The sequence below is a fragment of the Nicrophorus vespilloides genome, unplaced genomic scaffold (assembly GCF_001412225.1).
Source record: "Nicrophorus vespilloides isolate i.1.1-1 unplaced genomic scaffold, Nicve_v1.0, whole genome shotgun sequence".
NCBI classification, from domain to species: domain Eukaryota; kingdom Metazoa; phylum Arthropoda; class Insecta; order Coleoptera; family Silphidae; genus Nicrophorus; species Nicrophorus vespilloides.
The window spans coordinates 1-17,277 of NW_017098118.1; the positions used below are offsets into that span (position 1 = coordinate 1).

The 17,277-nt window shown below is 35.1% G+C and overlaps 1 protein-coding gene across 1 annotated transcript; it reads right to left on the reverse strand.

Moving 5' to 3' along the window:
• Window positions 1-2,805: 2,805 nt before the first annotated feature.
• LOC108561710 lies at window positions 2,806-6,435 on the reverse strand (the record flags this gene model as incomplete). The annotated part of the gene is made up of 2 exons (XM_017919784.1): window positions 2,806-3,016; window positions 6,284-6,435. Coding segments are annotated over 2 exons (363 nt in total), but the record flags the coding sequence as incomplete, so codon positions are not given.
• Between the last annotated feature and the right edge of the window lie 10,842 nt (window positions 6,436-17,277).

Consider the following 17,277-nt stretch of genomic DNA (forward strand, 5'->3'; position numbering starts at 1 on the left):
TTTTAAACTTTGTACACGAATTACAGCCAAACGTCTAAAACCACAGTAATATATCGATACTTGCTAGATTCCCCAAACATTCAGCTTTCATATGTATATATTGGATTCATTCTATGTATTCTATGAGAAAATCAATGAAATGTAAAAACACTGCTTTTTCGAGCATTTTTCGAGCTTATTTGAACGTTCTAATTTCAATTTTTCAACTTTGAACGCGTATTACAGCAATATGGATAAGAGCACAGGATTGTATATATACTTTAGCAGATATTAGGAAAATTGCTCACTGCTACTAATATTCGCGCCTCCCCTTAGACTAGTTCACGCCTCCCCAGGTTTGGAAAACGCTGCTATAGATAACAAATTGTAATTTAGTTACTTTGTAAATGTAATCGATCATAGCTTGTAAATCAATGAGGCAATACGTTTAGCATCCCAATCACTTCAAACATGCATATATATATCGTTGTTTAGGGAGCGGTATTGCGTAACAGTCTTGAGGGTGCGACTCACTCGACTCGATTTACATGCAAATTTCGCAAAGAGTTTTATTCAATAACGATCCGGACGACTTTTGTGTAGCTTGAATGATTTTAAAGGAAACATTAATATATTTATTCCTGTAACTTAGAAGTACTAATGAAACCGAAGACGTCGTCTTTCTCTCCAAAGTAATACTGTTAGATCAACCTCTCTCCACTTCATAGAACAGAGCGACGAATACAATTTCATTACATTTTCAGTGTGTCAAATGTACCGCTTCGCAACATTGTTGCGCACTATATTTTCAGTATTTGTTCTGTCACGTCTCTCCTAGCGCGAACCGATTCGAAAGTTAATAGAATTTTTGCACAATTCCATAAAAGTGTGTTGAATTCTTATGACGTTTTTAATATTTTATCCAATTTTCGATAAGGCGCCGTCGTAAAATCGAAGCTTCGAAAATAAATATAGAGTACAGTGCTTTTTACGGTTTGCACAAAATCTTCTGGGTTAGACCAGCTTGCATACGGACGTTATTAAAATGCTCAATATCCTGTGCATTTTTCGCTCCTGGGATGAGAAAAAAAATAAATAAAATTAAACGAGGAGCACCTATATTATAGGTCGTATAAAAATGGGGACCAAATGGACGAATCGATAGTGCCTTTTCAACATTCGTAAGCGTTGTATACAAAGGAAGAATTGTAGACAGCCGTAAGAGATATATTCATTCTTTTTGAAGAATTTAAAATGAAAATTGGAAAAATAGTGTATTATTGAATTCCGGAGCGGGAAAGGCTTCGGTCCGAAGATGTATACAGAGGGAAAACCTTTGTATGGAAATGTTTGGGTGAGTGCATTATTGTGGAAGCTTGAGCGTTCGTTTTGGCCTTCCTCTTCTTGCAAGGCAAAAAAATGTAGAAGGCAGTGAACCTTCACCGGCGGGAATTTTAAATGAAAATTGGATAATAGTATATTATTGAATTCCAAGCCTTTGCCTTTTGACGATGTACATTTTAAATCTCTTTAGCTTCAATATTTTCTCGCTTAAATAGTGGAATTCAAATATTAAAGATTTTTCTTATACTTATTTAGGAATTTTATAACTAGGTTTGAAAATAATATATTATTCTGGAATATAATATTATTACCACACTATGTACAATTGGTTGCATACCTTGCCAACCTGTTATATAATTGATTTTTTGTAGTTATCGGAGCCGCAAGAACTCCGGGCTTGAATTGTCTCTCCTATGTTTTTTAGAACCCCTGAATTCGTACTAAAATCGAGGCTGATGTAATTGTGTCAGTGTGACACAGCCTAAGTGTACAACAGGAGGTGAAAATCCTAGGAAAGAAAGAAGAAGTTTTTGTAGTTGATAAATTTGTAAATGATAAAGACTAACAAATCCTAATTAAATCTTATTTAATAAAAATATTTATGTCCATTGTAAAACCATTAATAATTACATGATTACTGGTTGGCACGTAATGGAAATACAAAAAGGATTTTAATGCTAGGAATACACATAAACCCAGAGGATGCGTAAAAACCATACGATGAGATGGAGAAGACTTTCGGAGCAATTCATTTCCACTTTTGCTGCGCGCTGCGAAGGGTTTAACGAAAATGCGCCCTCACAATACAGGGATTTGATGAAAATTTATGGGTAATTAATATTAGCAGCGTATAATAAGCAGTGTGCTTCGCACAGGTTTAGGTTCGATGTGTATTTACATGTAATTGGAGCTAACCCAAATGAAGCGACGATCGTTAACGGAGTTCTCCGCATCTGCAACCTCTCAGAACAAGACCATATAAAAGCCTTTCCTATCATCAGGGATAGTGCGACATCTGACCAATCCAGATGGATGTTCCGCACAAATTACCCCGAAGATAGCAATACATTGATTTACTTTCGCCTCCGCCCAATTTTTCTTCTTCATCTAACACCTATAAACCAAGCCCGTTGCTAAGGGGATTGGCGAGAGAAAAAAGTGCTATGAATTAGTGTTAAGGGTTTATGATGTGTGATCTTTAATATTTCTCTTCAGTTTATAATTACACAACAACAAAAAATGTCAGATTCGAGATTATATTTCCGTTTTCAGTATATTTATGAAACTTGTATCGATTTAGTAATTAGATTATACATTTTTTTTGTTGGTTGATGTAAATATTTCATCTTTTTTTTTTATCCTGTTTCTGGCAGCTCCGGTTTCGCTATGGCCATTGGTTTGTGTCAAATTCGATTAGGTTTCAGGGCTTTAATTATTGATTTTGAACCGTTTGTTGTTGGTACTGTGGCTGTTTGGACTTACCTACGACGTTCAGCTTGAACGCCTGGCTGATCTTCGGTTCGGTGCTGACCTGGCACTCGTAGACGCCGGAATCTCTGGTCTGCGGAGAGGTGACCTTGAGAGTCCACTCGTCAGAACCGTCGGTATGCAAGGATTGGAAACGCTGATCGTTGGTGTACGTCAGTATGCCAACAGTCAGGATATGCAGATCGCGCTTACGGATCCAGGAGACCTGCGAGAACATAAGATTAGTATCCTGTTTGAATGATGTTAATTGATGATCGTGTAAGGAGCAGGAACGTAACGACGTGACATCAATCACAATCGCATCAAAACGAGAGTATGAATAATGTATTGGTAATAAGGCTTGTGTCTCAACGGATTCATAATTCTAATTTTTTGCAACAATTCATTAAATTATTTTAATTTCCTGTAAGATTTTATGTTTTTTTGTGGTGGAATATAACATTTCTCAACTACACTTATGACAAGATAGGTAGAGAGGTGTTTTACATGAATACCTGTGCACTTGTGATAATGAATGTAGGAGTGAAACATAGAGGTTTACGACAGAGTTTCCCGCTTAGACCCTTACTGTTATACATTTATAGGGCTGAATAGGAAATGGTTCTTACAGCAGGACCAGCACCAGTGTCGTAATTATTGGATTAATGGAAGCATGCCTTTTAGTTATTGCTGCTGAAATGAATTAAGTTCAAGGAAATATTTTATGAAAGGATGTTCAACGTATATCAAATTATCTTCTTAAACATACAAAACTCTAAAAGCTCTAACTCGTTACAAGGAGATATATAATGATAAAAAATTAACTGTCCAAACAAAAATTGATATTTTTTTTTAATAAAATGTAATATTTTTGGAAGATGTACTATCTGTTTTGTTGCATTGTGATGTCTACATTGAAAAATATTTGTAAGTAAGTACTTTGTTTATATTAATCTATTTTTTCAAATTTATGCAGTCGGTAATACGGAATTGAACATATATTAAAGTATAAACCATAATAAAGTGTGGTAAAATAAGTATACTTTGAAATTTTTAAAATTCCCTAGAAATTATAGATTTCTTGGATAAATTGGTCAAAGTTTAATTACATTAATACTAACTAGTTTTTAGGTCATATGGAATAACCCTTGTGACCGGAAACACTAGCAAACTGAAATTGGTGAAACTTCTACAGCCCATGCAGCAAATTGAAATTAATTGCCAATAATCGGAAACTAATTATCTGGGAATTTTTGGACGTGCCGCAAAGGGCAGCGACAGCAAAACGCCGCGAATAACGGGAAACAGATTACATTTTGGGGCGCGTATAAATTTTATTGCCGTTACAGTGTCTCGCGCGCGGAATTCACTGGTCGCAGCTATATTTTCGAAAGAAAAAAAAAAAGGTACCAAAAAAAGAACGGAAAGGGAAAATAATATGACAAAAGGCAAGAAAAGACGGGTGGTAAAAAAAGGAATACATCCGAAGAAGGAGGGTAAAACCGAAAAAGGATTCGGCCAATTTAAATCCGGCCCTCTATTTTTTCTCATAAAACTAGGAACCGCTAAGCCCTCCGCTGATAAGGCGACACGTCCCTTATCTGCCGGCCCGAAAGGATCAGCAGATATCAAACGCACCAATTTATTACCATCGAGAACCGAAGAGGAATTTACGAGAGAGTAAAAAGGCGAGGGCTAGTGGGTGGCGGTTTGCTACTGCACCGTGTATTACATAATAAATTCCAGGCAGGACTAATTCTGGCTGCTTCATTATTAAATGAAAAATGATTAATTTTAAAGCTCTTTATTATCGTTTCTGTTTTAAATTCACTAAATGTGAAGACTTTATTCATCATTACATTTTAAACTACAACTAAATGCTTATTCAATATCAATTTACATTTGGCATGTGGATTTGTGCGTAAGCTGTTGGGATGCAGTGATGAAAAATTAAAAATTGTAAATATGAACGCTGTAATTAAGAACTGAAATTAAAGAGTGGTTAGTAGCGGTGTTTAGGATAAATACCGGCCCGAGTATATTACAGCGATTTATTAAAAACCGTGCTGGAGCCATCCCCTTTTATAATATGAATATAAATTAGTCGTTAAAAAATCCCATCCCCTTTGCCAGGCTCGCTGCATGCAGCATTATTATTTTTTTTCTTCTTCGTGTGTTATGTTTGTTTTCGTTTTGTTTCTTTCCCTGGTTAATATTTTGACCGTCCCTCGCTTTAGTTTGTTAAATCGGGGGGCGGAATAGGGAATTCTTCCTGTCTAGTATTTTATGCTGCCGCTATCCCGTTCGCATGTTTCGCAACGAACATGAGATAACTGGAAATAGGTTAACATTTCCAAGTTGTTCAATCTGATCCCCCATATTACAGATAGGCATGTGAACAATAGCCTCTATAATGTACTGCAATATATGTAGGCGAGACTCTCTCACAGTCTCTCTCTGTATACATATATATGTTTATGTAGTATATATCTAACTATTTAGGTTTGAATTATTTACGGCGTGCGAAATCGATTTTTGGGAGGAACAATAGTGTCGAGGGGTGAGGAGGTGTTGTGTTGTGTGGTGTGTCTGTGCTCCGGTTCTGGCGGCAAGAGGAATGACAGTGTGCACGCTGGATTAAGATTGTGGATACTGTATTTTGTATTCTGGATGAAAAGGGATGGCGGGATAATTAGAAGGTCACAGGTTTACCGATCGTCTGTCCGTCTGCGGCCCTTTGGGATTCACGTCTTCCGTTTGTTTATCTTCAATCAATCGTCTGTTTTTCGTCTATTCCCAAGGCGCCTTTGAAAATTTCAAATGCACTCGGCCGCAGACGACGGATGCGAAGGCTGTTTGAGCGTTGTCTGATGAACCTCCTCTTCCTAATTGTTCATAGGTTGGTTTGTCTTGGCCCTGCGATACTTTATTCATCCCTAGATTAAACACGGGCTACGTAAACATACCGAGCCCGACGTAACTAGACTACTCCTATACACCAGGTGAAAGGAATACACATTATCCATCAGCTCAAAAACAATTACATTCTATCATGTTTATTATTAGTTATCAAGCATAAATTTGTCCACACGGATAAGTTGTTATAATACTTGTTTATATTTCATTACTAACAAAATGTAGTCCTTTTTGTAAACATTTTTAAATAGTGAAGTGGATGATATATGATATGTGAAAAGTATATTTTAGAGCTGTCGCAAAAAGGGCTTGGACAAAAATTGCTTTCGAAACGCTTTACCGATTTGAGATTAATCCTTGCTTGTTCTCAATGCGAGAGGGTTCGAGAAAGGATTCAACAAAGCAAACAAAAACAAGAGCAAGAAAGAAAAAAGAAAGGAAAGGGAGGAGAGGTCGAAGAAGAGCACAAGGACAAAAAGAAGCAGTGAAGGGTTCTGGGCTCGCGTGTGTGTGTGTGTGTATGTATGTTCTTTATCTGTGGGATCTAGTTGATATAGTCTGGTGCACGGTAACTCACAGCACGATCGCCGAGGTTGCGCACGCGACAGTGCAGATGAGCCGTTTGGCCCACGGTGGTCGTGACTTCCCTCCTTGTAGAGTTGTCGAAGTAGGGCTGCGAGAAGGGCTGCTCCCAGTAGGCGCTGTGTTCAGACATGCTCTGAACCCGACCTGAAACACATACAAAAACGGGCTCTCAAATATTTATAAAACATGCGGCCATGATCCCATCCCCCAATGCGACCCGGGGACCCCCGGAGACAATCGCACCGTAAAAACAGAAACCTACCCTCTGCCGCCCCCCAATTCATATTTGCTCTCAAATTAACAATTCACCCGGAACAAAAAAAAATATATGTATAGATATATTACGTGCACGGACGAGATGGGGGCTTCCCCTCGCTTCCACTGAATTATCCACGTGCAGATATATATATATGCTCAGCGCATCCACCATAACATCGGGCCCTTGTGTCTCAGGCAAATGTCGACGAAATTATATACGTTATAATGGTATCTTGTTACATCAAAAGCATTCTGATTTCGTAACGTACTAACGTTGTACTAAATAAATCAGCCGTTGTGTGCGGGCTTCGACTTATAAATAATACAAGGATGTAAAAATTAATGTTGTTGTACTGAAGTCTGTTCGAAATAAACAATTTATACTAAGCATGTTCTGCCGTTTTACTCAAAAAAAACAACATCATAAATAATTTGAAAAATAATCCCGCTTTGCATGTAGATTTTCATATTATGAAATCCTTTATTTTTGCTTTACAATATATAAACAAAAATTATATGAAGAGACAAGGAACGTTGCCTCACGGCTTTCCGGATGTAATTCAATATACGATTGTGCAATAATCTTACTCTTGGAGACTGAACAGATTGCCCAACCGACATTGATATTTATTTTATTCAGCGAGCGGAAAATGCAAAGAGATACAACGGTGTACAACAATTATGCGAATTCACTTAGAAATTTTCCCTTCCTCTTTTTCTTCCGCGTACATAAAATGAAAATCACTTTAAAGAAAAGAAAAAGAAAAGTTTTCAGTACGTTCGAGCGGCATAATTTCCGTCGTAATGTAATAAAGAAATAACGACATGCAAAACGTAGGTAAGATAAATGTTAGCCGTGCCCAGCGCATTCGCTAACAGTCTTCCTTGTTATACGCATCTACCTAGATCATCCCAAAACCCTACATCGACCTATCAAATTAATATTTTAGTTCCAACCCTTTCTTAATTATTTATAATCATCAATTATTCCAATAGTTTACCTCATTTCAAACGGTATTCTTTTCTTCTTGTGTTTAGAGTGTTTATTATCACGCCAAGTGGAATATCCATTATGCATGTTCCAAAACTGTTTCACAAGCATCATCATCATCATAAACATTACAATAGCTCTTTTGTTGCTCTTTTCCTCTCGTTTGTAGTATTTTTCCCGGCGACGCTGATACAGCTTGTAATCAAGTTCGCATTTGGAATGATGTCACGGTATTGATTTCATCTCAACTACTATTTATTTGCATGCTTTAATTGCGGATATCGAATGTGCATTTCAACTCTCGAGATGTTACAGCAAGACGAAACGTTTTCTCTCAAAATTAATGACATTGCATTATTTATTCATCTGTCTTCGTTTCCAACGCTACGCTTCCTCATTCCTTAATTATCTGTAATGCAACTTTTATACTTCTCATCTTCATATCGTTATAAAATGCAGTAAATGTAAAAGAGTAAAAATATTTAACTACTTTCTTTTATAATTAATGAAAATTACGTTTATTATATTATTTTGTTTATAATTTGAGATATTCCCTATTGTCTCAATAATATCGTAGTTGGGACAAAATAAAAGCCAAATGAAGTATATGCATTACGTTTAATAAAGTCTACTTTGTAGCATGTTCAGAATTGAAATATTTTGTGCACATTAAAAGTTTTGAGAAGTGAACAGAAGCAAGGAAATTTATTCAAAATATGTCGCTCGCTGTCAAACCGGAGAGTCTGAGCCGTGTTTAAACTTTGGCGACGAAGGGCTTAGCGGCGGTTTTGGACCTGTTCGTCGCAGCGAATTTGACGAAAACTCCCCCATAAATCTGGTGGCTTTCGGTTCGTGGCCGATTTGGTAATTCGAACGACAGCAATCACATTGACGTGGTGTATCCATTACGTCGAAGAATTATATTTAATTCTTCATGACTGGGACACTTAATAAATGCATCCAGCAGCGTTATGCAATAAATTACGGCGTACGCCATCCACCCGGATATGGTTTTATTTCTGTGGGAATCAATCACGTCACGAGCTGGCGCGCTTCATCAACTTGCAACAACAACAATAATAGCTGCTGCTGCTGAATCTATGGCTGTCTGGCTGAATTCATTTAAATTTCGCGGAATTTTATTAGGGTTTCCGGTTGGTTGCATGTCACGTGTGAAGAGAGGGATGTAGGTGTCTCGCTTTACGTCGTCGGTGGATCTATTAGCGGTAGCATGTATTAAATTAAGTGTTGCGTTGTGAGTTACGAAACTTTGGCGTTATTGGTGTGAATTTCTCAGCAGACAACCCGCTAAATGTAATTGAATATGCTACATACGACGCGCACCGAAAATGTAATAAGTACATACACCTTCCTATCCAAACTATGTCTCCAGTCTTTGTTCAAAGAGCAACGCTTCGCATAACGTCTTTTGATTCAAGAAATATTGTAATTGCATAATAATTATGTAATATGTACTACTCAACCATCAATTTTCATTTTGACATATTATTAAAAAACATTAATAACCATAAATTTACATTGTAGCATAGAAACGCACTCAACCATCCATCATAAATAGCTTATAACTGACTTTATTAAGTGTTATTGGAAGTGCTCGAATCGTTTTGAATTGTGGCCGGGGGTAGCTTTTTCCCCTGTAGCCTTCAATTGAAATTTATGAGGATTATAATTTTCCCCTCTAGTGGGGATTTTTTTTCCCTCTTTCTCTCTTCCTTCTTCTACTTATATTCTTCAAATCTTAAGTGGCAAGGGCTGACGATTTAAAGACGTGCCGATTTCGGAAGGGTGGTGGTGCCCACAGAAGGCGACCCCCACGATCTCAAACAACCGCCGTTGACGCCCTCTGGTGCTTCTGTAATTATTAGATAATGATTGCTCCGCCCGAGGCGCTGGCAAGGCCATTAACTAAGATTCCAATTTGTAGCACGCGAAGGAGTTCTTAATTACACCACTGCTGCATTCTTACGAGACTTTAATGGCGAATTCCTCCATATTTTGAGGTCACTTACACACCATGCCTATTGATTTATGGACGGGAGCCGCGGCCCATTTCAGATGGCCGGCGAAATTAAATTTCCTGAACTTGTCTAAGAAGATCCCAATTTTTTTCTGGTATATTCTCTTCTAATATTAAAAATTGTTTTCTACTTCGTGCAATCACATATAAACCAGTTTCTGTTGTTGAATTGTTAAAATATTATTTGTTATCCTAGTGGATTTATGCAAAGATCAGAGATGGAAGTTTTTTTTAATCAGTATATTTTGATATAATAGATTAAAAATATTTTCATAAATCTTGATGGAACGACTCCAAACATTCAAACATGTAATAAAGTTATACGAATGTACGATACGCGAGGAAATCAGTTTTTCCTTTGCCTTTCCCGATAAAGATATATAAATATTTTAATCTTGATCTGTGGTGTAATTCCTGCGCGCCCTTCCCAAACCCTCGGAGGAGGGTATATACGAGAGCTGGCGAAGGGTCGTCGCCCAAGTCGCAGCTAAGTTGAATTTCATTAGAGCCCAGCCCTGGGGTGACGTCGTGTCATTAACTTATGTGCGCCGCAGCGATTATTTATAGCAACTTTACATATATTAAACTGCATCACATCCGCACATTAACGCCGACCTTTCTACTTTATTATTAAAACTGGATAATGAAGAGGTTAAAACGATTCCGGTGACATCCTCCGGCGCTGTATCTTTCGTAACGAGGCACACTCTGCTCGAGAGCTATTTTATTACAAAGTACATGTTTAAATAATAATAAGAAGAAGTATTCCTACAAGAATAAGGAAAACCTCTTCATAACTTTTACATTATTAGCATAAGTTTTTAAAAGCAATTTTTTTAAATTTTTACTTGCTAAAACAAATGTGGAATGAATAAAAAAATATATACATATATTATTATTAAATTTTAATAAATCTGTATAATTAATTTCGATTTTTAAACGAGAGAAAAATTAAACTTGAAAAAGAATGATTTATTGTTGTTAGAGAATGAAGTCTCGGAGGAAAGGGTCCCATACATAAAAGCCGAACGTAGGGTTATTAGATTATTACGAATTGATATTATCCGAATTAGATCCGGAATTATAAATCTGGCGGGAGGATTTAAAAATAATTTGCGCGCCCGGAGCGGAGCGCCGTACGGGGATTAAGTAATCCGGGTGTACGTTTAAAACGTTGCGCCCGTGACTAGTTAAAAATCCATTATACTTCATATTTTCAAATTTATTTAGCGAAGAGCTTAAAAACGGATTAGCAGCATAATTTATTCCGCTGCCAACGGCACACGACCCCATCCCCATACCCCCCAAAAAAAAAAACAAACAAACAACCCCGAAAACGCACAACCACAATTACAATTTGCTTACTACTTACTAATCATCGCAAATTGATATTCATCGAAACAGAAGCAATGGGAATAAAAAACAACACAAAAATACACCCCTGCGAAGCACGCAATTAAATGCACAATCGCGACCCCTAAAAATTACAATATTTAAATTTTCTACCCAATTCTTTGATACCTCGCCCTCATTGTGCATTATTTTCCTGGCAAACAATAATTGCTGTACGTAAATGAGTTAAATTTCAATCCAGGGAACGCGAAATGAATACATCCGGACGAATTATCGAAAATTGAATCCTTAATGTCATTAATGGAAAAATTAATGCCGGGGCTTTTCTTTTTCTACTTTATTGTCGTCTGCGGCTGGGGTTTCCTTAATTTATTCTTTTCTCTTCCACGCTGCTTCGCTCATAAACAATAAGGATATTTAAATGTAAGCGACTAGAGGAAAAAAGTGCAAGGGGAGATGTGTAAAACGAACGAAGGAAAAGAAGGAAGGAAGGAAGAAAGGCAGTTCTCGCCGCACTAATTAAACTTGCAAAGGGTTAATAAAGCTCCACCCCGTCTTTTACTATACCTTTAATTAATAATGTTTTATATCAAATAAATGGTCGATCCACTTGAATTACATTATACGATCTTTTCCTAGCGATATCAATTTTTTACTACTAATTTGACTTATTTTTTCATTAAATTTACTTACGAATTCCCGGACTTACGAACAAAATTTTAAAAGCTCTAACTTGTTACAAGGAGATATAGTGTTCAAAAATTGATAATTTCTTTAATAAAATATAATATTTTTGGAAAATGTACTATTTGTTTTGTTGCATTTGTTTTGTCGTTTTATATTAAGTAATTGTGATGTTTACATTGAAAAGTATTTGTAAGTATTTTATTTTAATCTATTTTTTCAAATTTAAGCAGTAAGTAATACGGAATTTAACTTACATAAAAGTAAAAACCATGATTCCTCCGACAAATTTGAATTTGAACTAGTTCGTAAGTAAAGGGATATTTGTACTACAGAAACGATTGTAGGCTCATTCGATTATGTATATGTTTTTCTTAAATTTAATATGTTATGTATATTTAAAAGTTGTTGAGTAATTTAGTAATATGTATAAAAATGTATATAAAGATTTGTAAAAAAAAAGTATAGAAGCGTAACAGGAAAACTGCATCTCTGTACCGGAAAATAATATTACTATAATGGTTCCGAGATGTGTGACGTTTTTATTATTTCTAAAGCATGACGGATTTCGGTTTTGCGATTCCCTATATATCGCAGAGGGAATCCAGGTCTGTCGATCACGGCTATAGAAGGAAGGATGGATAAGAAAATAAAAGCATGTGTCGTCGAGTGTGGAAGGGACGCTGAATAAATATGCTACCTACAGAAAAAAAAAATATAACCGGAAAATTGTCGCCGCGGAAAAATCTGCTATAATGTAAAGAAATTTATCACCGATTCCTTGAGTGCTCCTCAAAGAAAAACGATGGCAACGTACAGCAAATGGATTCGTGTGTGTATGTTATTTTTAAACATCGACGAGGACAAAAAAATGTAAATAAATCTGCTCGATAATCCATTAAAAAAATAGTAGATTTTTTTTTTCTGGGGGAGGAAAAAGGAAATATTTGAGTATTTACCCTGGATTTAACACACGAGGGTTTGCGCGGAGTTTACGGTGCGTTCGGCTCCTAACGGGACACCAATTAAAAATTAATTAAGACCCCAAGGGCTTCGGATTTAGCACCAGCAGCGTGTGCGAATTGCTTCGCACTTATTCCTCGACCCTGGGACTTTCACTGTTCGTCATTTTATTTATTGCTCTTTCGGACTTTCATTAAGCTGCCAACAATAACTTAGAGACGTGCATATATTGCCTTCATAATGGACCCTCTCCAGTAACCATCATTAATAACCTCGAAAAGTACGTATGCATAACAAAGCTACCACTACTATTATGATTAATTTTATTTCATTAGCATAGAGGGTCTTAAGAGCTTCCTAGTTCTCTTCAACTACGATTACTAGTATAATTTCGGAAACAAAAGCATAACAAAATTTTGATAAATTCAAATTCTTGTACTTGAAATACGACCTAAAACGAATATCAAATTATTTGTATTGATTGGTAAATCGGAATATTTTGTATGTTTATGTCATTTATATAAATGTGTATAATCATGTAGAAACTGTAACAATAGTAATGTCCGCTTAATATAGCGTGCAGTAAAATAGGCAGAGATCCTTTAATAATGACAACGTGTAAAGCATTTTATTGTGCAGTGCACACTGTTGGTACTTGAAAGTAAGGAAATATAAAGGGAAAAGTTTGCACAGTTTTCCCGTTATTTGAACGCTCTCAGATGACCATTACTTTATTACACAATAGTTTCCACTGGACATGTATTATATAAGTTTTTAACATTGTGCGGCTTGTAACGAGCGAGTTGTATTACAAATACTCGTTTGTTATTATTATTATTATTTGTTCTTTCACTCAGTATTTCCTTTGAAGTAATTGAAAAACATTATTTCATATTAAACATATATGTTAATTTTTCAGAAACTTAAGAATATTCGGTATCCAAACAGCATTATGTTCGGTAACCGAGGCTATGCCGTAATTAGAGCGCGTTACTAATCCGTACAATGGTATATTAAATTACACTGGTTTAATTCAATTTGAGGATAAGCCTTAGCCGGAAGCGTAATGGCATTTGCATGGTATAATGTGCAAACAATTACGACAATGTAAAGAAATAATGTTGTTTATGATAATCTAAATCGAAATTGTTTGTATGTTATACTTTCGAAGTTCGATCCAGAACGAGGCGCGGATTTGAATAAGCTTTACGTAACGGAAGTGATATAAGACGTCGGAAATGTAAATATTAGAAGTGCAGAAACCTCGGAGTTAATTCAATATTAAGAAATTTAGCGAGCTGCGAGTATTATACTTCTCAGTAACTTACAAAAGTCAATTCAGAATGTTTTAATATAGCGCAAATACTAGAAACAAAAGCAAAAATTATATAATATACTATATTATTATTATATAACTATAATCTAATGCTTATCTATTAAACTGCGAAAGAAATCTCAAGAGTTACAACTCAATATACGTTGAAGAAAGTTTCACGATTTCCGATGCAGCGAGCTCATGAAAAATTGAAAAGCCACACGGTTTATTTACAGAGCTATTATCCATTGATCCCCGCTTTGCAACCTTTCGTAAGTAGGTAATATCACCAGAATTTCCATAAATGCGGTTCGCGATTTAAACATTTTATTGAAAATATATACACAGCATAATTATTTGACATTTTACAACTCCTTACAGTTAGTGCATCAGTAGTTTGAATAAAGCTAGTTAAAAGTATCAAACGGAAAAATCTATTTGAACCTTTTAGGGAGCAAATTGATCGCAAAATAGTAAGTAATTTAAAGGATCAAAGGAAGGACGTAGCCTGTTTTTTTTAACGTACTCCACTTTGCAATTCCTTATATATTTATTATAATAATAATAATTTATTGGTCAAACATCAATACAAAAGAAAAAAAAGTACATTCTATACATAAATAAATTTTAACATAAAGGCAAAAGGGCTAACGATATATTTATATATTTACGTTTAAAATAGTTTTAGAGATCAACAAAATTCGCGAGACATATAATATGATTTTAATTAAGTCTTTGTGGACATATTCGTAAAAGCTTTAATGTTAATAGTTTCTGTACTTTAAATTAATTAAATGTCACACACGTCTGTTGCACCCTTAATTAATAGTAATATGAAACGAATTCAACTCATGAGTAAATACGGTATTATTATTTTATTATAAATCCATGAGTTTATAAATTTCATTTCAGTGAAATAGAAAATTGTTTGCGTCAGGATTGATATGTATTTGTTCCATGTAATGTATTTACGTAATGCAGTGTGGCTTTGGCGTGTGGTCATTATGGATATGGTATTTTCTTTTATCCGATTCCAAACCTAACTTTATTAGCAAACTAGGCAGATTGGAAAACTAGGCATTAATTGAAATCCGGAAAGCTTTGATGTAAAAACAACGCTGTTCCACTCCAAGCTATACTCTATATTCAGGACATGCGTCAAACATCGTGTATGCGACTGACGTTTTCATAACAGAAATCCGTACTGTAAGTTGGATAGTAGTTCAATTAAATCATGATTCTATTAGGTAGTTCTTTAATTTAAATTACATTAAGATTAGGGTAGTTCTATTAACTACATTTTAAATAATTTTCACTATTTGTCTTTACTTTACTTTACCTATGGATCGAGTGATCCTGCATCGTCTCCAATTTGTCGCTTTTCAGAAGTTTACAACAATGAAACCGCAAAGATTCTCAAAGCCATTTAACTTGAATGCAATATCGCACCGTTCGCTCCCTTATTTTTTTTTTCCAAACACACAAATACATTTTTTTTTCATTATTATTACGATTGTTCCAGATTTAATAAATGTACGGCCTCCTTTTATGCAGCAGCGCTTTATGTTTCAATTCGACGGAGTATTCCATGCATCCGAATGCCGGCAGCACATTAAGTTTCTTTCTGTATTATTATTCTTCTTTTTTTACGATTTAATTTGAAAACAGAGTGGAAAAAATGGAAGGGAAAAAAATCTTTTTCTCAACGTAAATCACGCATCATCAAGACGAAATTGCATAACTTTATAGTATTTGCTGTAATAAGTCGTGAACATTTGGTGGTAATGCGTATCGATTTCATGACGTTTGTTAAATCGGACATCTGCCTCTGCTTTGCATTTCCCATTTTTCATTGTGCTATTTTTTTTCTGGCACATCCCGTTTGAAATTTGGTCGATGTTATTTTATCCTTGTGTTTGTTAACAAATTTTCAGTGATTGTCAGCTAGTGCATTTGTTCAGTTCGCGTTTTGTTTCAGTCCTTTCTACATGAATAACAAAATAAAAACATTATTTCGAATAATATTACAAAATTTAGTATGTTTGATTTTATGTCTGAAAAGCTTAAGTTTCAGCTGATCAACTTAAATTTATATATTTTTAATTAATTATAATAAAGTTTTGACTTTCCGATAAGTTGACACAAATTTACAAAATATTAACTAAATTTCGTTATATATAAAGGCACTTTAGTAAACTGTATCGTAATATGTTTTTGGGATAATGCTGATACGTATAACCGAAACGCAGTTATTTGAAAACGTATAGTACACAAAATATACGTATACATAACAAATTAAATTACGTAATCGAATTGAAAGCTTGATGCATTTAATTAAAGGAAGTGAATATAATTTACGCAAAAATAAATGATTACTGCAAGTAAGCATAAAATTGAGTTCGTCAGAGAAGTGCGGAAAATTCGAGGGAAGGTAACAAAAGGTTGCTGAAAATGAACAAATTCGTATAAATAAATACCCATGGAAAGAGCAAATATTGTTTCAGACCACTAATTGAGCAAATGTTACAAATAAAGCTGGCCGACTCGACGCAAACAGAATAATATTTTTGTTGCCGCAAATTCCGCAGCCCCAAAATCCCGGAAAATTTCACTCCAAACTGTTAACTTGGAACGAGTTAATCTATATTTTTATATATTTATTATCGAGAGGACAAAATCCGTGTAGGTTAATAGTCGATTTTTTGATTATTTATTTTGTTAATTTTTTTATTTAAAACGATTTTTCATGAGAAGAAAAGAGGCTTTCCACTCGGAATTTTTCCGCATTTTGTTCGTACCATTGCATAGCTAAAGCTCACGCGGTGACGAACAAAAAATCTGTACATGCATTCATGCCGGGATTATTGCTTTAAAACTGCAACAAAGTTCGCGTTTGTTGTTTCCATTTTGGTGACAAAAAAAATGTGATTGAAAAACAACAAAAAACACACACGAGAAACGTGCGTAATTCAGTGATTCAATATCTAGTAAAATAACGACTAGTTTTCAATGTAATTGAAAGATATCCTGTATTTAATCCATTTAGACTAGTATATTTTAATATCTTTTTGGCATTTGCAATGAACATCATGAAAAACCGGAAATAAAATATAATTACAGTGGAACCTCGCTTATTGATTTTAATCCGTTCCAAAACTTCTGGATTTTAGTGAAATACTCGTATAGTGAAACAGTTTTCCCCATATTAGCTAATGTAATGAAAAACGAAGTATAACTTCGTCTAGATTTTTAATGATTTGCTTTTCATATCTATGGTTATTTTTATACTTTAGCTATTTATTCGGAGACATGCAAATGTTATTAAATTTTGCGCAAAATTATGGACTTCTCTTCTCATCACTCGTTATGCAACGCGTCGCTCGT